This window comes from Anas platyrhynchos, chromosome 1 (assembly GCF_047663525.1).
Source record: "Anas platyrhynchos isolate ZD024472 breed Pekin duck chromosome 1, IASCAAS_PekinDuck_T2T, whole genome shotgun sequence".
In the NCBI taxonomy this organism is placed as follows: Eukaryota; Metazoa; Chordata; class Aves; order Anseriformes; family Anatidae; genus Anas; species Anas platyrhynchos.
In genome coordinates, this window is record NC_092587.1 from 179,737,198 (window position 1) to 179,757,932 (window position 20,735).

Consider the following 20,735-nt stretch of genomic DNA (forward strand, 5'->3'; position numbering starts at 1 on the left):
AATGGCGGCCGCGCCTCAGGGCGCCGTTAGGGGGTGCTATGTGAAGGGCGGCCCCGCTCGCTCGGTTCTCCGCTTGGGCTGATCCCCGGCAGGCTCCCCTCGGGAGGGGAAGGGAGTTTTGGCCGCCATGGATCGGTTCTGCTGGAGCAGCGAGCTGCTGGAGCTGGGGGAGACGCTGGTGGTGCAGCAGCGCGGCGTGCGCCTCTACGACGGGGAGGAGAAGGTGATGGAGGCGGCCCGGCCCCGGGCACCCGGCCGTGGGGAGGCCGAGCCCGGGGGGTGCGGGCACCGGCGGGGCTCGGAGCTTTCGGGAGCCCCTCAGGGTTGGGGTGTGGGGCTGTGGGACTACAGGCAGCTGCTGGGAGAGACTCACAGTATGCCCATATTTTTCCCAAATACTGATTTCCTACTGATAAATACAATCACTTCTCGACAATAAAACAGGAAGAAATGCTCCTAAATGGTAGGCCAGAGGATTTCAGGCCGGCCCTAGCTTGTTCTTACTAGGTTGTTTTTGTTTTTGCAGAGCTTCTGCTGTCTCTGTCAGCAAATAGTGTTCCAAAGCCAACAGCCCTTTTAAAAATACGATAATTGGGGATGTTTGTATATCTTGCATGGCATATGGAGGGAGGATCCTTCAGGATTTCCGGGGGGAAAGTTTATGCAGTTGGAAAAGGAAGCTTGTGTATATTCATATACTCCCTTTATACTACTTTTTTCTATTTTTTCCATTAACATAATTTATTATGTTTTCTGGGAAAAAAAAAAGTGTTCTCAAAATAATGGCTTGTTGTATCTGATTCTGATGTTGTCCTAATGTGTAATGTTTCCAAGTTCATTGTTTATGCAATGTAGTGGTTAAAAATGTTTTTGACCTGTTTTATTTTTCTTGTTTAGGTGAAATTTGAGAGTGGAGTATTACTGCTTAGTACACACAGACTGCTTTGGAGGGATCAGAAGAACCATGTAAGTCCCGCTGTTGTCTCTTGCATGTCAATTAATTGTGAATTTCATAATAAGCAACTGGTAGCTTGCAATGAAAAAACACCACAAACAAATTTTTGTACCTTCTGTGTATGTTTTATCTTACACATATAGTCCATTTTTTGGTTCGCAGCGGAAAGACAGTTATGTACCAGGAATGTTCTTTCACCCACTGCTGCTTTAATTAAATTGCATGCAGAGATGAGGAGGGGTGGAAATATAACTTTTTCTTCTTTAATGGCACACAAATAGAGTAGAAGAATCTTGCACTGTGTACTAGAAATTGTTGGTTTTGATAATGAAGGTGAAAATGTCACGCAGAATGCTTCTCCCATGCTCTTGGTCTAGCAAGGCCCTTTTTTCCTCACTGCATTTCCAAGTCCAAGGTTTCCTGTCTTCTGGTCCCAGCAGATAGTTCCAGACCATGGTTTGATGATGGGAATTATTTGGTGGCAGTATTAGTTTGTACAGGTCTTATCTTTCCAACTGCCTCTTGTTGTGCTGAACCATCTATTCAATAATCCAACACATCTGTCTGTACTTCTATGGAGAATCGATTCAGAGGTTAAGTGGCAGTGTTAGAACTTCAGTGTAATACTGCTCTTGGATGCTTTGTATCATCAAGGCACAGCCTGAGTTTCTAGGCTAGAAACGGGTATGAAAAAACACAGGCAAGTAAGAAGCTCTAAGCATAGACTGAAACAACGTATACCACCTTACAGCTTCAGTTGAAGAAGTCCTTCTCAGAACCAGCTTGAATTATGTTTGTCTTGGACGCGGTCTTTTAGAAACTTTAGCCACGAAAGCCAAAATCTAGACAGAGCATGCACAGATGAGAACTTTTCAAATGTGTGTTATACTCCGGTGAACTACCTTTTGGCAAGAGTTGCTGTAGTGCCTCTGCACTCAAAGAAGGTAGGGCCATTCCTTACCAGTTATCACATCCTTGCTCCAGAGCAGGGAGCTACCAGAGCCTTCTACACATGTGGTCACCAAGCATGTTCTGAATTTTGGCAGAGTAACATTTTTTTCCCCTGCAGGGATTGTTTGCAGGAAAAGCAGACCTATTTATAATTGAAATTTTTCAAAATGCGTTATTTTGAGACCTTGTATCCAGGTTGGTATTACTGTTAAGCAAGTCAGGGGTTGATTGTCTGGGTCGTGAGCTATTTTTTAAACAATAGCTAAATAAATTAATGTGTTTCTTTGGAGCAGTCAGTGTGAGTTAATATACCTGTTTTAAACTATCTATTCACCCCTTATTTCTTCATTAGCATCTTTCTGTGACAAGTGGGCATGCAGGGGGATTTTATTTTTAAAATAAAATCTATGGTACATGAATAATTTTGTTAATGTGGTAAATGAAGCTGATTCTTTCTTAAGCTTTTAGGAGTGAACTGTGTAGCACAATGCCCTTTTATTTTCATGGTGAATTGTTGGCTAAGCTCCACTGTGATACATCAGCCTGAGAAACCTTAGCTAGCTTACTGAGAATAAATTTGTAGAGAGTCCCTTCTTACTGTATCAACAATCTACTAATAAATGGGGGCTGCTTCTTGTTAGGTTGACATTGCACAAATTTTTATAAAAACACCTGTGTTTTATAGCTGCTGTTGTTACATGCCATCTACAGTTGAAAAGTATAGAAAAAAAGTGACTTCCAAAGGAAAAATTATGTAGTTCTTTTAAGTTTGTTACATAGCCAGCTTTGCACAGCACTACCAATCATAAAATCATAACGTCAACACTGGATGTTATTGTATCCAAATAACTCTTATTTCATCCATCCACGGCATTTTTAACTCACCTCTCATGTAGTATTGCTTCTTGGGAAGAGGGACACTGGGAAGGAAGGGGTGATTCTAAGTCCTTGTATTAGAGTAAGCTTTTAACTTTCTGGCTGTGAACTAAATGAGTGAATCACTTTAAAAACAGAGGTATTATATGTAATCGGTCTCTTTTTCAGAAACTTATTTTGTTACAGAAGTGTTTTTTTGCCTATATTTAAAGTATCTGGAGTTATGTGTTCATTTTACAAATTGCCATACTAGTGGCTAACTCTGGAGCCAGAGAAGAATCTAAATATTAGCTAATATCTAAATATTAAGAGTTGCTATAATAAGAAGTACAACCCATGTTTTTTTTCCCAGTGAGATTTACTCATTAGGAGGAGTTCCTGCATGTATACTTTCCTAAGCTCCAATTTAATGTGCATTTAATTGTTCCATGCAAAGAACAATTTTGGTAGTAGGGATTGAGAGGACCCCATAACAGTGTTTATTATAACCTAGTGTTAGGGACAGTCATGTGGCAGATGGAAGAGAGACTGAAAGAGGGAATGCAACCCATGTTTCTGGCATTCTGAGTGGCTGTCAATTACCAAGCTGTCCTGTGAAAGAAGACATTCATCAAAGAATATTCACCAAAACAGGACCAGGCACATCATTAGATTCTTTGAATTGCTCCCTTGAGCAACTTCTGTCTCAAAAACATGTAAGAAAAGTTTAGCCTGGCTAGGTTGGTCTCCCACAGGTGGTTACAGTCTTGTTTCTTGCTCTGCTTTTTGTCTAAAGCACAGCTCAATAAATATGTGTTGAGACTAAGTTTGTGAGGATGGGGTAGATGGAGACATTCCTAACTGGTGTATCACCACTCAAAGGGTAATCTAGCTTTTAGACATTCAGCACTGAGAAGACTGATGGGTTTGGCTAGCATTTTGGCTCCCAAAGTAACATGAGTGCAAATGTTTTGAGCACCTGTGAGGACTGTGCAACAACATGGATAAGCCACCATCGTGTGGAAATTTTAGTGTTTAAAATTTGAACTCCGACACTGAAATTTTGCTAGATTTCTGAGGCTTTTATAAATCTAGCCAGAAATGTCTAAAATCATTTACACTTAAATTTATTTTGGTCATCTAGAACTTTGCTTCCAGTTTACATTTTTTTCTATTTATATTTCTCCTTAACAGGTATTTTTTGTTCTTACCAACATACTTCATCTGGTGTGTCTCTGGCAGCACTTGCAAAAGTCTGTACTGTTTGTGAAATGGGAGAACGCTTCATTTAAGGGAATGAATAGTCAGGATATGGCTTTGATTTCTCTTGTGTTTGCATTGATTATTCTAGGAATGCTGCATTGCTATACCTCTGTCTCAGGTCGTCTTTATTGAAGAGCAAGCAGCTGGGATAGGAAAAAGGTAAGGTGATAAACATTCTGTTTTTTCTCAGTTGAGCTATTAGTCATATATGTTACATAGTAATGCATGGTAGGTTCCATTTTTAACCCAAGTTTACAGATTGACAGCCACTCACTTCAAATGCATAAGAAAGTGATGACAAAGCAGCGTTTGATAGAAGTTGTTAAATAACGGTCTTGTAATCCCTATTCTACCTTGCTGTTTCATTTGAGTAGTCATCAACGTCACAGTGATGTTGCTGAATCTAAATTTGATAGCTAATTTTAGTCATTTGTACCACATTTATAGAATGGGTTGGGGTTAGCAACCCTGCCAGATCCCGTACTATATAACTTTACATGACCATAGGATTGATTTTGAGCTTGGAGCTGCTAGGGATGGTTAGAAGGAATTAGTGTTTCCCCTCAGTTGGGTAACTAATTCAGTATGTTATGTGTGTGAAGAAGTTTTGCAAGAAAAAGATTAACTGGAGAAATTATGTAGCTGATACCTGCTTGCAGCCAGATGAATAGATGCAGTCAGATAAATAGAATATGATAATATCCAGGGGGTACCCTGAGCAGATCAGGTAATTTACTTAGGCCAGAGAAGTCAAATAAATAAAAACCTACAAAAAAAAGGCTGTAAAATTAAATTGGAATGGCAGACGTGCAGCCATGCTGTGACAGTGGCCTAGTATATTCCTAAAATAATACTATCTCAAGGTTTGTTTTGGTGATAAATGTCATTTTAGACTGTTATTCCCATGCACATTAGCTTTGAATGTTGGTTTTGGACAAATTCACATAAGGTGTTTGCAAGTGGAGTATACAAGCTAGGCAGATTAAACATAATATTGAGACCTTCCATTTTCCTGTGACAATGATAGTTTATTTTGGCAGTAATTATTGCAAGGCAAAAGCCAAATCAAATGCACTGCTTGATAATTAGTTTTTACCTTAAATAACATTGTCAGAAATTCTTGTTTGCAATCTGAAGATCTGCTGCATTTAATTCTTGAGAATTGATGGTGTCCACATTTAAAATTTGTGAAATGTTGCTTTAGAGGCTACAGGAGTTTTTATGCAAGGTATTTAAATGAGGCAAAATATTTAAATGTTGATGCGCAAATGTAAAGCAGAATTTGACGTCCATCAATTCGTACGTGAGATAAAGCTGGTACAGATTTTGATTAAATGGTTAACTTACTAATTATAGAAAAAGGTGGTTTTTGTTTTTTTTTTTTAATAGAAAAAGCTGCTTATTCTCTTAACTTTTTTTTTTTTAGTGCCAAAATAGTAGTTCATCTTCATCCTGCTTCCTCAAACAAAGAGCCTGGTCCGTTCCAAAGCAGCAAATATTCCTACATCAAACTTTCTTTCAAAGAACATGGGCAGATCGAGGTAAGGTTTGTAGCACACAAGCCCTGTACATCAGATCTTTGGACGTGCCTTTATCCTCTTGCTGTGTTAGTGATAATTTTCCATGATCTTTCCATGTTGACTTTTGAGGTGGAGCTTTCTCAATACATCCTTTTTGAAGACAAACACTATGAGCCTTCAGGGTTCTATGCTTTGGTTAAATAACACAAATAGAGTTCCAAAAATGTCAGGAGGTACTGTTAGGCTTCATCCTTACTTTAATAGTTTTAATAAAATCCTATACTTCCTATATTATTTTTTTAATTTGAACACAATATTTTCCAAAATGATGGCTCTACCATGTTTAACAGAGTCAAAGATGCTTCTTTTTACCTAACACTCTACTGAATAGGAACCAAGCAACTTAATCATCTCTCTTACTTTATTGCTGTAAGATTTTGGTTGCCTCATAGCTTTGTTTCATTTTGTTATTTATTTTTTTTACCTACACCTAATCTCAAACGCTTTTAGCATTCTGAAAAACAATATAATAGACATTAAAAAGTATTTTCCTTTTTTTAAAAAAAGGAATTGTCCTCTGTAAAGAAATTTCACAATATAGGATCCTCACTCAAGACAAGATTTTGACTTGGAAAGGTGAAAAAAAACCCATACAATTTTGCTGCAGAAAATGAGTTAAGTTGAATTAGTTGTAAAGGTCTTGTGAATGCATTTGCTTCATCAGACTTGCTTTTATTTCTTTGTGATCAGGCTCCAACTTAGGACAAGTGTGGATTTATGCATAATTTGAATTGCATAGGTGTTTTGCCTAATCAAAATTTTATTTTAATGTGAATGTTCTTATTTGAAGATGGTGACCTAGCATACCAGTAGCAGTCTTTTCTTTATGACTTCAGAATACCTTCCTGTGAACTTTGAACAACTATAAGATCAGACTTTCCTCTAGATTTTGCTCAGTGGTCAGCACTGACAGTTCAGCTAATCAACTAATGCCTCCTGGTAGTATTAACATCAAACAAATAACTAGGTATATCAGTTACACCTGACTTCATACTATTAAGTTAACAGATCAATAAAAATTGGATTGATTAGCTTTCCTTCCTTTTCAAAGTAGGCCTTTGAGAAAACATTGTCATTTTTAGCTTTAGTGTGTTTTGGAACACTTTGAATATCTGAAAAAGTATTTTACAAGGGAAGTACTCACGGAAGTTTGTAACTGCAATAGGAACTGCACCTTTCCTTTCCAGTTTTCAAGAATTCACTGTAATGTTGTAGTGCAGATGTGCAGGTGTTAGTATACTTTGTCTTACTGTGAAATTTGATTCATCTGGAAGACAAATCAAGATGCTAAAATACCCAGACGTACTCTGCATAGTTCGTGAAACATCTGTTGTCATTCTTCAATGTTTGCAGTTCTATAGACGATTCTCAGAAGAAATCACCCAAAGGAGATGGGAGAACATACCTACTGGTCAGACCTTTCAGGTTGCCAAGGGTCCACAGGTATGAGCAGAGCTCCTAACATACTTCTGCATGTCACATGTCAATTTGTTTAGTTTGAAATTGTTATCTGCATGTAATCTTGTTTCCAGTTAATGCCACCCCCATATACTGCACCTGTCAAATACAGGATATAAAAAATATATGTAATTGTTTGGAACCTGTGATTTAAACAAATTCATATTCTAATTTGACAATCGTTATTACGGAGAATCTCTGTCATATATTAGATTGCCTTTTTTAAGTTGTCTGCATATTTATAGGTTAAAAACTGATAAACGTGGATGTTTTTTCTATATATGAGTAAGCTGTATGTATGAATACATAGCATATATAGTAGTATGGATGAAATAGGATGATTTAGTGATTGCTCAATGTCAAATCATGTATGTCCTCCTCTGTAAATATAGTGTCTGTCAACACAGTTTCCTCATCCATGGAAGAGCTGAAGGCCAGGTTTGATGCTGCTTTGAGCAGCCTGGTCTGGTGGGAGGTGTGGCAGGGGGTTGGAACTCAATGGTCTTTAAGGTCCCTTCCAACTCAAACAATCCTGTGATTCTGTGATTGTCACATTTCATAGACTGATGGGGAAGCTTGTACCCCCTGCCACAAATCACATCATGAAAATGCCTTGCTTTCTCTTCTTGCTGGGTAATAGCAAGTCATTAACGCCCATGCTAAGATTTGCAGTCAGATTTGAGGGCTGACACTAGTGCCACGTAAATGCCATTCTTTTGAAAACATTTAGCATTACATAAAAAGTTCACCATCACCTCCATGCTGATGCATCGCAGCAAGGCAAATTAGACTGCATTTAGCATTGTTTCTGTGGCTGCATTTCTTCAGGCTCCATTTCTTGAAGTGTAATCACGTTTAGATGCACTCATGCATTTCCATGGTCTGTAGTATAGATGTTCACGAGGACTTGGGAGGCTTTAATTGGGATGAAATGGAATGCTCAGTCAAGATCGTGCTATTAAGCATATTCAAATTAATAGCTTTAATATAATAATTATAATAACCATTATCTGTCTATACTACAGCAAGTTCATACTTGCTTTATGCATATTGTTTAATTTTTGACTCTGATTTAAAAATGTACTGTCAAGAAATGCATGAATTATTGTATGTATGGTGTCAGCTCCTTGGAGGAATATTTCTGTCTTATACAAGCTTTTACACACTGAGGCGGATGAGAAAACTTAGCGTTTCCTATTTTGATTCTTTACATTATTTTCTTTTGCAGGCAGGAAGAACAAGGGCTATAGGAATTGTAGGGATCGAAAGGAAATTAGAAGAAAAAAGAAAAGAGACTGACAAAAACATTTCCGAGGTAAATACTACTGTAGTTTCAAGGTCAGCCACCTGTCTGAGCTATTTACATTTATTCACACTTTCTTTTAGGGGCAGCTGAGACTATTGTTTTTGTTGAGAAATCTGAATTGACTAGGAGTATATTTTTAATTTTTTTTTTTTTTTTTTTCAAAATATGAGGTATTTTCATGTAAACAGTTGTTTCCAGAAGATTGTTGTTTGGAAATACTGCTGAGTATTTATGAAATTAGTTTTGATAGAATTAGAAATCTGAGTTCAGTGAGTTTTTCATCAGGAGAAGCAGAACATAGAGGCAGCTACAGACGGAGACTATTACAAGTGTCTTTTTCTGTTTGTACAGGTAAGGTTGGTTTCAGTTGAAAAATTAATACGCAGTAAGAAGAACATGCTGAACTAAGAGCACATAAGTGTGGTGCAGTTATGTTTTCATCATATAAATATTCACTTTTTAAATGTTAGACTTAGGTTTGTAATTATAGAAAAGTGCTCAGTAGTTGAGGCGCCAGTGAGATGTTACAAGTATCTATGCAAAGTGCGTGGGCTAGATGGAGACTGTCCTTTTTCCCAGAAACAGCACAGTAGCTGAACTTCAGATGCCAATACTGATGGACAACAGAAGCCATTAATTTCATCGCTGAAGATCTCTCACATGTATCTGGGAGCAATATCCTCAGAAATAGTCTGGTTCTGTCTTGTTAACAGAGATTGATAGGTAGATTGATGGAGAAGTGCTCGCAAACTGTCTACAACAGATGGATTTTATGGAGAAGCTTCATGGGATTCAGCATGGCACGATAAAAAAGGCATTTGCTATTCTGATGTATAAGAAAATATATATAGCAATTTGTAGGCAACATGCAGTTTCAGATACTGCTAGCATTTTTTTATGAAGAACAACATAGTGAATGAAGTCCTGTGTGCAGTTCAAAAGGCATTGTGGTTGTATGTGTGCCTGTATAGTTCAAACAGTATTGTCTGGTTATTTTTTCCGTTCGTAGCTTTTTCAGAGAGTAAAAGAAATCCATTTGTAAGCGTTGTATGAACGGAGGAAAGTCATGACTGGTAAAATCCTGCCTTCCTCCAGCTTTAAATGTTATAGATGACTTAATTTTAAAAAATGGTGCCCTGGCTTCCAGGAAAAGGCTTCCTGCATCTGCTGTTCACTGCTGATAAGAATCCGGTTCTTTAGCCTTTTGTTTATCTGAGGAAGTTCCTGTTAGGTGTGTGCACATTCCCCTTTGTTTCCAGGCCTGCCCTCGTGAGTCAGCCAGGGGAGGAGTCAGACACAGCATGCTGTTTATTTAGCTAAATCAAGGGTGCTTTTGATCAGCAGTGTTTTCTAATCTCTACAATGTGCATGAAATAAGCTGGGAAATGCCATTTTAGAAAAGTTTAATATCATATACAAGTACAGTAGAATGATCTAAATTACACTAAAGATGGGGAAATCTAGTGTAAATCACTGCATTTGGCAGGTTGGGATGCAAGAAGAAATATTCCACTTAATTTTGGATATGGAACTGAGGTACCAAGCGTTAAGAGGCTGGACTGTTGAAATCAGTCACTTGCACCATTAGGAGGGATTTGGATGAAATCCAAATCTGTCCCTTCCCAGAGTCATCTTTCTCTTCTGTGGAGTCTCAAACCAACAAGCTTCTGAGTCAGGTGCCTAAATGTAAGTGGGAACAATACAGTGTTACTGCAGAAGTTCTGCTAGAACTTGTCTCTCTAGTGGGGGATTAGTCAGAAAGAGCTAGGAAGATACTAAATTGCACAGAAGCACTGGCTAGAAATTGTTGGCAAGATGCATCTGTTGTCATTTGATGTACTGTAACTGAACATCCTTCTTTATTTGTGGCTGGAGAGATGGGGTGCTGCTGTCAGGCAAGCTTTACTTGAAAAGCTCTTGAGCTTTTCCCACACCAGTTGTTCAGAAAAGGTGGTTTGGAAAGGTTCACCACCCAGGCAGGTTGTCACGTGCTGAAGGCTCAGTGTTGCTGAGGCTGGCAGAAATGAGAGTTGCTCTTAAATAGCTTAAATGCATTTCTTAACTTTTTTTTTTTTTTGGTTGAAGTACACCATTTTTATTTTTCTTAATGCCAGTTGGTTATCATTACTGAAGCTTTTAACTTTTACTGTACTTTTCGCTTGCTTTTATGTTTTATTCAAGCCTGAAAATGCCCTTTGCAGATAGTTGTAGATTTGTTGTATTTGAGACCATCGCCATTTGCTAAGCGTAACAGACTTGAAGTCATTATGGTCTTACAATGAGCGTCCAGTTTGTTACATAGTTCTGTGGAAACAATAACATTTCTCAGACTACAAAATGTACAGATTGGTTTTTACTTAAGCATGGGTTTTGCTTTCTAGGTCCAACAACTAGAATTTTCAGAAGCTTTTAAATCTTAACTTACATAAATCTGATTGTCTCATGGGCATTATTTCACTTACTTTAACTGTTTTTGTTTGTTATGGGAGCATCACTGGTCCTTTGTATGAGGTACATAAATGAAAAGATGTTGACATGTTTTCAGACACTTTGTCTCTTAGGTATAGGTGTGTCTCTTCTATAGATGTGAAAGAATGTATCCTCTTCCTTGCTTATTTTAAAGGAACTACAAACTTTCTTACTGACTTAATAACATCTACACAAAGTAAAATTGTCTTGTCAGGAGGATTTTTTCTGTAGCTTTACAGCTGGCTAGCTGTTGTCCAGAAACAATAGATATCTCTGAGGATTAACTGGTTGAAGAAAACCAACCTCAATGTTTCACTGTTCCTTCCTGTTGTATGGGCTTTATAAATCATAATGATCTAATGTTCACAGTAAAAAAGCATACAATTTCTTGATTTGTTTTCTTTCGGTATTTGTTGTTTATGGATTGTACCATTTTGATTTGTAGACCTGTATGAAACAAGTTTCCATACACCAAGGAAGTATATATAAACTATCACATAACATACTAATCTATAGGGGTAGCCACTCTTACAATTACCTTGAACAGGTGTACAAAGGCAACTCACGGTATCCATGAAGCTGAACTCTGTAATGATACTGATCTGGAATGTCTTGCTTTTCATTTCAGGCTTTTGAGGACCTTAGTAAACTAATGGAGAAGGTATGGCACATGTGACTTATGTAGATTTATTCTCGTTTTCTTGGTTTTAAACGTGTTTTCTCTGAGCTGAATGTTGATTTATCTGTGTGTCTTTCTTGATAGGCTAAGGAAATGGTGGAGTTATCCAAGTCAATAGCTAATAAGATTAAAGAAAAGCAAGGTGACATCACCGAGGATGAGGTAAATGAGTTTTGTTTCTAGAATCAACAGAAATGTTCCTATGCAAAGCAAAAGCAATCCTTTTGATAAATTCTATGTTAATAAAGAATAATTGAATACTTCTCCTTTTAAATTCTAGTTAAAGAGACTTCAGTGTTTGATGTTAGTATTTATTTTGACCCTTTTTTGTTAAACAAAGATTTTGCTGCCTTTGCATAGAGAATGATGACAGTTTTCTGCTTGTTACAATGTAAATTGTATTAGCATTGCCTTCAATTTGCTAGTAATTGACTTTATTGGTAGTAAACTGCTTGGATTTACTCTCTGAAACTGTCTTGTAGTAATAAAATCAAAGTGTTTTAAAAATGAGAATCACGCGCTAGCTGATGTACATTTATTTATTTGTTTAGACCATTAGGTTCAAATCATACCTGCTGAGTATGGGTATAGCTAATCCAGTCACTAGGGAAACGCATGGATCTGGTACCCATTACCACATGCAACTGGCGAAACAACTAGCTGGAATGCTGCAGACACCATTAGAGGTAAAGTACCTAATTTTGCACAAGTGTTTTCTGTGTGTTGCTGAATTTGGATGTAAATATGTTTTGGGTGTATTATAGTGATTCTTTTTAAACATTCAGAGTTAGCAGCACAGCTTTGTATTCAGTATTTATGAAAGGAATGTATATCCTCTTTCCAAAGGAGAAAATTTAAGTGTAAGAATTTTTGTTCGGAGTAATGGCATCTTGGCTTCTAATTCATGAAGTGCTGGTGGTATCTAGTAAATCACATTAGTAGCCTTTTCTGTTTTGAACAGCCTTTATTTCTTCCCACAGAATATTATTCTTTCTAAAAAGAAACAACGGTAACTTTGAAAAGACAAGCAGTCATTCTTCAAACTGCTTAAAAATTCTATACTTATTTTTTCTTTGTAATGCATCATATTTTAATTTATCTGAAGCTCTCAGAGTTCAAGATTACTGCCAAAAAGCTTGATTTCCTTTTGAAACTTTGAAGTCTACATACACTCTCCTAAGAAGCAAATAATATGTTCTGTGAAAGAAATGTGCTAGCTGCTGTGATCAGAAAGACAAACTATCTGAAAAGTAAAACTAAGTTGATTGATAGATTTAATATATTGAAATTCTTTGTTCCCGTGACTTACTCTTTATGGTAAATCAAACTCTCAGTTTCTTGATATAGTATCAATTTCTTGTATTTTAAAATGATTAGAAAAAGATATCACCTAACAAATTAATGCTAGAAATATGTGGTATTGTCCTGGGTAGCTTTTTCATTAAAAGCTATCATTTAGCTCCTGTTTTAGCTGCTTAATAACGCAAAAGCAAGTTAAGATACTGTGTTTACTAGATCAATACTATTTCTCTTACCAGTCTTGTACTTACACAGGAGAGAGGAGGAATCATGTCACTCACGGAAGTGTACTGTCTGGTAAATCGTGCACGAGGATTAGAGGTGAGACATTGATTTGTCTTAAATATTTTGTAAAATGTACTTCCTTCCTAAGGTAATTGAAGAAAAAGTGCAATAGTATTCCCTACCAGTTGCTCACTCTACCTTTCTAACAACATGAAGTGATAAGCCCTTCATTAAAACAAGGAATTTTCACCATTTTCCTTTCTCTTTCTTCCGTGTAATGGTTGTGTTCTCTGTAGCTCGTCATAATGTGTGCTGCATTTTATAATACCAAATAAAAGGAACAATCCATCCTTATCTAGAAGGAAAACTGTAGGGACAGAATACTAAAGAATAGGGATTTTTTTTTCCAAAATACGTCAGTTTTTCTCTGCAAACGGGCAAGAAGGAGTATTATAGAAAACATAGCAAAGGATCAAGGAGTGTAGAAGCCAAGAGTACAAAACAGTATTTAAAAAAAAAAAAAAAGAACAAAATTATGTAATCTGGTGTATATGATAGCTGTAGTTGTTGTAACTGGTCTGCGGCTACTGGAATTTCAAGCTGTGAATAAATGTTTTACTATTTTTAGTTGCTCTCACCTGAAGATTTAGTAAATGCTTGTAAGATGCTGGAGTCCCTGAAATTACCACTAAGGTAAGAGATTTACAGATATATTTATAAAACATGGTGCTCACAAGTCAGGCTTAATACTTTACCTGCAGTAGCTATTTTTTTAAACAGTCATCCAGGAGCTGCTTAATACACCAACATCCCCTCTATGTTAAAATATTAATTCTTAACCATCTTTCACTTTGCCTGCTATATATAGAATATGTAGCAGTATGAATGAAAAAGGATGATTTAACGATTGCTCTGTGTCAAACCATTTATGTCCTCCTTTGTTGATGTTGCCTATCAACATAGTTCGCCATCCCTGGAAGTGTTCAAGGCCAGGTTGGATGAAGCCTGGTCTAGTGGAAGGTGTCCTGCCCATGGCATGGGGTAGGAATCAGATTGTGCCTCCCAGCACAAACCATTCTGTGATGTCTTTTGAAACTGGGAAAAGTGTTTAACAACACCAGGCATATGCCCAGCTCTTGCCTGTCTATTCAGACTTTGAAGATGCTTTTAACTTTAAGTTCATTTTACACAGTGGTTTTTTTTTTTTTTTTTGAATGTGGTTATAACTGTGTGACCATAAGTAATGTGCAGAGCTTTTAGTTACTTTGACTCTTCTGATTTTAGGCTTCGGATATTTGACAGTGGTGTGATGGTGCTTGAGCTCCAGTCTCACAACGAAGAGGAAATGGTAGCTTCTGCTTTAGAGACAGTATGTGAACTTCACTTCCTTCAGTGTTCAGACTGTGCTGGGGATACTTAAATACATTAGGTATAAAAATGTAAAGTACAGGATCTCCTTTTGAGGTTTTAAAATACAAAATATTGCACTTCCAAAATCTTCTAACAGTAATACTTAAATAGCACTTCTCATCTTCAAAATGCTGTGCAGGCAGTAGCCTTAGTCACTGCTTTCTCCTTAAGGAATAAAACACTTCTCCATCTCTTCTCAAACTTCATTAACCTTTGACCTTCCTCCAGATCTCTTGTGCTGTAGAATAAAATTCACAGTGTATATTAAGTATGCCACTTAACAAAAGTGGACTTCAGTCTCTGTACACAGTGTGCTTAAAGGCAGTGAAAGTAGCTCTTAAATGTTGATATAGCTGGTTGTTTGGTCTGGGTTTGTTTTGTAAAATAGCACATTGCATGTGTAACACCTCATACTGAGTTTGCTGTGAAGAGCGCTAAGAGTAGTAAGTATGGAATTAAGCTGGCTTCATCAGGCCTAAAAAAAAAAAAAAAAGTGGCATAAATTGCTCAGGATGGTAAACATTCCTAGTCTTGCATGTCTTGACTCTTTAAAGTGCTGCTGTCCCATTAATGTGATGATTTTCCCATGTGTTTTCCAGTGGGATGTGAATTTGTTTTTCACAAAACTGAATGAAGGATGATTGGGTGTATTTAAAATTAAACACAAGTCAAGAAGGACTTTGACTTGGGCAGTCAAAGAAGAAAAAATAGAGCTATCACAGGCATCTTCTCACTTGATAAATCAAGTGGACTCTTCAGTGTGGCTTTGTGTTTGGTACTGTTAGAACACTCTTACCAAACTTACCAAAAGATCTTTTTGATAAGAATGTTTATACCTGTCTAAAAATACCTTCTTAATTTGTCAAAATTAAAACACTTAAATTGAAAGGATTAACATATATTGAAATATTTATTTTGTTACATTTACAGAAAAATACCTAGTCCATTTAAGTTTTTTAAATATGTATCTTTTTCAAATTAATTTCTTGCCTTCAGTAAGAGGGCTTATCACTTGGAAAGGAAAGGAAGGGCCTTTTCTTAACAAATGAGGTCAACCACAAAAAGCAGCAGCTGGTGGATTTATTAATGAGGTGCCTTTTTTCTTTTATTTTTGTAACATGGGGCTTTGACTTCATAGAAAAATGGAAGGGAGAGGCTTAGAGTGAGGAAGGCTAGCCCATAAGGGAAAGGGAAGATGAGATCAGAATAGTGGCCAAAAGCTCCCTGTGCTTAAATTGTAACGTGCAGTAACTTGAAACTTCTGAGAAATAAAAATGAAAAGAAGTCGCAGGATTTCAGAGAGGAGAGTGATGTGGTTTAGAACGGCTGGCGAAGACAGGAAATGCCATGGAAGTTGATGGAAGCCGAAGTCACTCTTGATGAGAGTGGTGGTTTGGGAAGGAAAAACAGTTAATGACCCACATGCCATATTAAATTGTAGAGCTGACTTCCAGTACTCAGATTGAATCATTTCTGGTCATAAAATCTGAAGTCAGGACTAATTCGATCTGAGTTTCTGCAAAAGGATTACTGCTGCTCAGGGAGTGCTCGGAATGACGCAGAGTGAATCCCTCCCCAGCTGGTTATGTGGGAAGCAGGAAATGGCAACTACATGTGGATATGAATTTGCTTTAATCAGTGGAGAAATGGATGAAATAATTTGTAGTTAATAAATCAAATGTTTATATAGGGAAATTCAATGCAGTAATAATCCTGGACTTAACGTTTTGTATTTTTAGTGTCCACATGCCAACCTGTGTGAGAAGGTTTCATTTTAGCATGTATTAACTAGCGTGATTGAGACAGTAGAACCAAAGTTTTGAGTCCCAAGACTGAACCTGTCTTTTCTATTAACTGAATGTGATAGTGGCTTTTACTGATCCCACTAGTAGGCCATAATACAGGGTGGAGCCCTAATGTTTTGGGATTTAATGCAGCTGGTAAAGATGTGTTAAATCAACTCAAATTCCCCACCTCTCTTTGAGATGACTTGGATTTCTAAATGGATGGCCTGTCCTGTCCTGCTGGCTTTTATTTCCTCACTTGAGCTTAACTGTCTGCAGAATCCCTTAGTATTTACACAGCTCAGCCATACTAATTGTTACAGAATACTGCTGTCTATGAGCTAATTTTTTTTAATGCAAACAGACTTGTTTTCACAAGAGAGACGCTATCAATTTATCGCTTTACAAGGCTAGGCCTGACTGAGTTGCTACTTTAATACCCTTGTTTGTTTATTTGTGTTTGTTTCTGATAGGTATCCGAAAAAGGTTCTCTCACAGCTGATGAGTTTGCAAAGCTGGTGGGGATGTCCGTTCTCTTAGCCAAAGAAAGGTAATCAATAACGGTTGTGTTTAATAATGCCTTTGTTATCAAGTTGTCCTCAACTAATGCAACAAATCTTCTGCTTTCTTTAGGCTGCTTCTCGCTGAAAAGATGGGCCATCTCTGCAGGGATGATTCAGTGGAAGGCTTGAGATTCTACCCAAATTTATTTCTAACACAAAGCTAATGTAGTTTGTGTACAGCTGCTATGTCTCAGTTGAACATGAGAGCAGAGGGCAAAACCCTTGCCACAACTGACTTCAAAAAAATTTTTACTTTTTGTCAACTGCAACAGTGATGAACATTGCAATGCTTTACAGTTCTCAGGTATTTCAAGTGCTGAACGAATCATCTTATGCGGAACCAAAAGGAAATAGGAATCACTAGGTCAGAAACATTGTAATTGTCTCAAGCTGGCTAGCTTGTGTTTCAAGTCTTATTTGATGTGTTCTGTAACTTCTCATTTCAAGAAAAATGAGATGAGGATTCCACGCAAGTGAAAGTGGAGAGAATACCCCTGTAGCCTGCCTTGAGCGTCGGCACCCAGAACATAGGTTATTGCCTACTCCGATTTCAGTTTATTTATGTCTAGAGCAGCAAAGCAGACAGATGCATCCGTAGTGATAAGAATAGTGACTTTGGTGTGCACTGAGGTATAAGGAACAAAACGGTGTAGCGTAACCCCTGCTCCCTGAAGTGATGAAGTATTCTGAGAGGACCTTGGGATTCTTTACGCTTTGAGAAAAAAAGAACCTGCTGCAGCAGAGATTAACAGATGTTATGTGAATCTAGAAAACATTGTGCGTTTTGTCATGTCTTACTCTAGTATCTCAGATAGAAGCATTGTTAGTGCAGACTTCCTCCCTTCTCTTTCTTTGCCGTCTCCCTTCCTGTCTCATTGTGCTGCACTTTGGGTGCACTTTCTCTGTCCTCTCTCTATGTCATGTCATGTAGTAGCCTCCTGTCACTTTACCAGACTCAGCTGGTAAAGCTTTAATGTGCTTGGATTTGTCTTGTACTTTAATGAAAGATCAGGCTTCATCAGCCTGTTACTGTTTTGGGGAGACGGTTCTTTTTGTTTGTGCCTCGTATGCCAAAATTAATGCCCTTTCAATACTGAAGGGAAGAGGAAGACTATTGCCCCATGTTTAGTAGTCACGAGTTATCTTTTTGTGTGGTACTCCTCACCCTGTGTTCAGACTGAATGCAGTTTGATGGCCTCAGCTTTCATAACTCCAGTGGAGTTGTTCTATTACTTGAAAATCTGTCATGGTAATAATGGTCAGCGGATGTTTATGATCCATACCAGTTAAATTTTCAGCTTTTTAAATGACCAGTTTTAGTAAATGACAAAATTAATTAAAATGTGGGCAAGGACAACATACATGCAACAGCATTGTGGCTGTAAAGCCAAATCAGCATTACAAAAAAGGTGAGAAAGGTGTGTGTTTGTTTAGCGGCCTGAAAATGTTGTCAGAGCTGTTTGTTACCATAGGTCAAACAGGGTTAAGAACCTGGGAATAATGGGTTCAGCGTGGAGATCCCTACAGTGCTGATGCTTTTGATCTGTCCAATGTGCATTTAGATCTAGAGAATTGTATCCTCTTATTTTTGTCACTAGCAAACTTTTATGCAGTGCTTTCTTTAGGGTGGTTTTCCTCTGTTTAATGAAAGTGGCTAGAACTAATGAATTCTGCGCAGCTGGAAGAACTATTCCACACCATTCTTGCTGTGTTAACCATCTAGTATCATCTGTCCAGGAGCCGTATGGCCCGCTGCTTTCCTTCATCCTCCCCACAACCCACAGAAGAGGTCTACGCGAGGCACTTCAGGCAGCATCTGTCTAAGAAAGGACTGGAAATCGAGAAATGTCGAAGCAAAAAGCTGGTTCATGAGAGCTGTTTCTCTTGCATGATGCCCAAACCTGCCAAGGGGAGAGCAGTGGTTTGTGGGCCTGAGCCTCTCCCCACAAGGGGGCATGTCTTCTGCCAGCAAGCACAAAGACAGAAAGGAAATGCCAACTGTAAACTTCCAGACTCTGTTGCTCCAACACAGAGCATTTCAGTATCTTAATTAAGCAATAACAATATGATGTATTACGAATGATGGTACTTTCTTGAGCGTTTTCTTCCCAAGATTTTCCTTGATGTTTTTTTTCTTCCTGTAGGGAAGAAATCTAGAAGCCAGATTGTAGAGCTGGTTTAAAATTTAAATGTAAAGAGGAAATGACTGCCAGAAAGTAATAAAAAATTAAAAGATTTTTCTTAAATAGGCTGTTCTGTGAGTTTTTTCTTCCTAAATGTTTTTGGGCAGCATTAACACTTTTACAAATCAAAATCTTGTGGTTCTGTGTTTTTTGTTTTGTTTGTTTTTTTTTCTTCCAACCTTGATGTTTCTATGACACGTTTTTGCTGTGTCATTTGTACCCAGAAGGGTAGAAGTCAGGATCAATTTAAAATTAAAAGATAGAATTCAACACAGCTAAAATGCCCTGGTTCTGTTGCTTAGTAGCCTGTGACCTAGCAGAGGCTAAAATCACAAAACTGTGGATGTCTGTGGAAGCACAGACTGGCTCCCTCATGAAGTCAGAGTCAGACCCAGACGTACACCCTGTGCTGGCATTGGAAAGGCCTTGAACACATTTAAATGTGTTTTCCCAGCTGATAGACCACAGAAATCACGTATCTGATACCCACAGTGAGCCAGCTGCTGGCAGAACGAGTATAGTGGCATTATTCATGGGTGTGTGATATCGGGGTAGCACATCAGATTGTCCGAAGTTGTCAGTGCCCAGTCCTGTTTCCACTGGTACTACTAGCAAAAAAAAAAAAAAAAAATAATAATAAAGCAAACTATTTACTGTATTGATGCAGGATTATGGAAGAGAGGAGACTACAGCTTAGTACAGAAGGTGCTTGTATGAATCTCGTTTTCTTACATGTTTTGATTGTTCCTAGGATGTTTGTGTCATACCATGATATGTGAGCACTATCTCGCTTTGCTAGGGTGTCCAATGATGCAGGCCTTTGAACAGAGGCTGGTAACAGAGCTCCATTCAAAAATCCCCCGCTCCTTTATGGAGCGGTCTTAAACGATGATTATGCTTTTCATTTGAAAACACAGGCTTTTTTATGCCCCTGGCAGGAAAAGAAGGCTGCTCAGGAATCTGTACATCTTTTCCGCTTCTCCTTTGCCTTTGTTTTCAGGAACAATCACTTTATGCTCAGCCTATGGAAGCATGGATCTGATCCGAACTGTGCTTCTGAAGGGCAGACTCTTTTCTGGAGTGTTATATACCTGTGTAGGTATGGGGATTTGGAAGTCCTTTAGAAGTGTATCTTTAATAATTGCTCCTGGTTGTGTAGTGATTAGCTAAACTCATCAACGCTCAGTTTTCCTAACAGCTTTTATGGTTTGTCCAAAGGACCTGACTCTGTGCGTTGTAAAATTAGTGGAAGTGTTGGCACCAATTTGGTGAAGACCGTAGTGGGAGCCAGCAGGAGCCTGCTGCCACCAGGAGAAGTGATATTTAATAATAAAAACTAAATAATAATAATCAATAATATAACAATAAATATTAATAAAAACCAAATAATAAATAATAATAATAATTAATAATAAAAAACTAAAACTGAGAGGGGGGGGGGGAGTCCTCAGTTTCAGAATACCCCAGATCCTGCTGGTTAGCGCACACTCCTGAGAGGTAAGCCTGATAAAAGCCAGCTTGCTTCACATCCCAGCTCCAAGCCGAAGGCTAGGTATGATTTGGGGTTTCCTCTTTCCCTTTGGATTATAAATGCTGTAACTTCAGATTCCTGCAGATGACAAGGACGTTAATCCCTGCTCTGCTGTGCTCACAGCAGTGACCGACAGCAAGCTGAAGGTAAAAGGGGCTGGTGCTGCCAGAATATTCATGACCTCTCTCTGAACTTAGCCTTTTGCTTCTACTTTTAGCCTAAGA

The 20,735-nt window shown here is 38.0% G+C and overlaps 1 protein-coding gene across 2 annotated transcripts; it reads left to right on the forward strand.

Annotated features, from left to right (window-relative positions):
- Window positions 1-5: 5 nt before the first annotated feature.
- On the forward strand, window positions 6-19,043 carry VPS36 (vacuolar protein sorting 36 homolog). 2 transcript variants are annotated; one of them, XR_005263198.2, is made up of 14 exons: window positions 6-223; window positions 898-966; window positions 4,113-4,183; window positions 5,451-5,565; window positions 6,958-7,047; window positions 8,291-8,377; window positions 11,466-11,498; window positions 11,601-11,678; window positions 12,068-12,202; window positions 13,071-13,136; window positions 13,669-13,733; window positions 14,325-14,469; window positions 16,708-16,784; window positions 16,868-16,907. XR_005263198.2 is itself a non-coding variant. In XM_005014858.6 (14 exons), the coding sequence occupies exons 1-14, from the start codon at window positions 128-130 to the stop codon at window positions 16,959-16,961; spliced, it is 1,161 nt and encodes a 386-aa protein (XP_005014915.2). In that variant the 5' UTR covers window positions 7-127; the 3' UTR covers window positions 16,962-19,043. The 2 variants fall into 2 exon arrangements, 1 of the variants encoding a protein (XP_005014915.2); XM_005014858.6 differs by having other exon boundaries at window positions 7-223; window positions 14,325-14,409; window positions 16,868-19,043.
- Window positions 19,044-20,735: the final 1,692 nt, after the last annotated feature.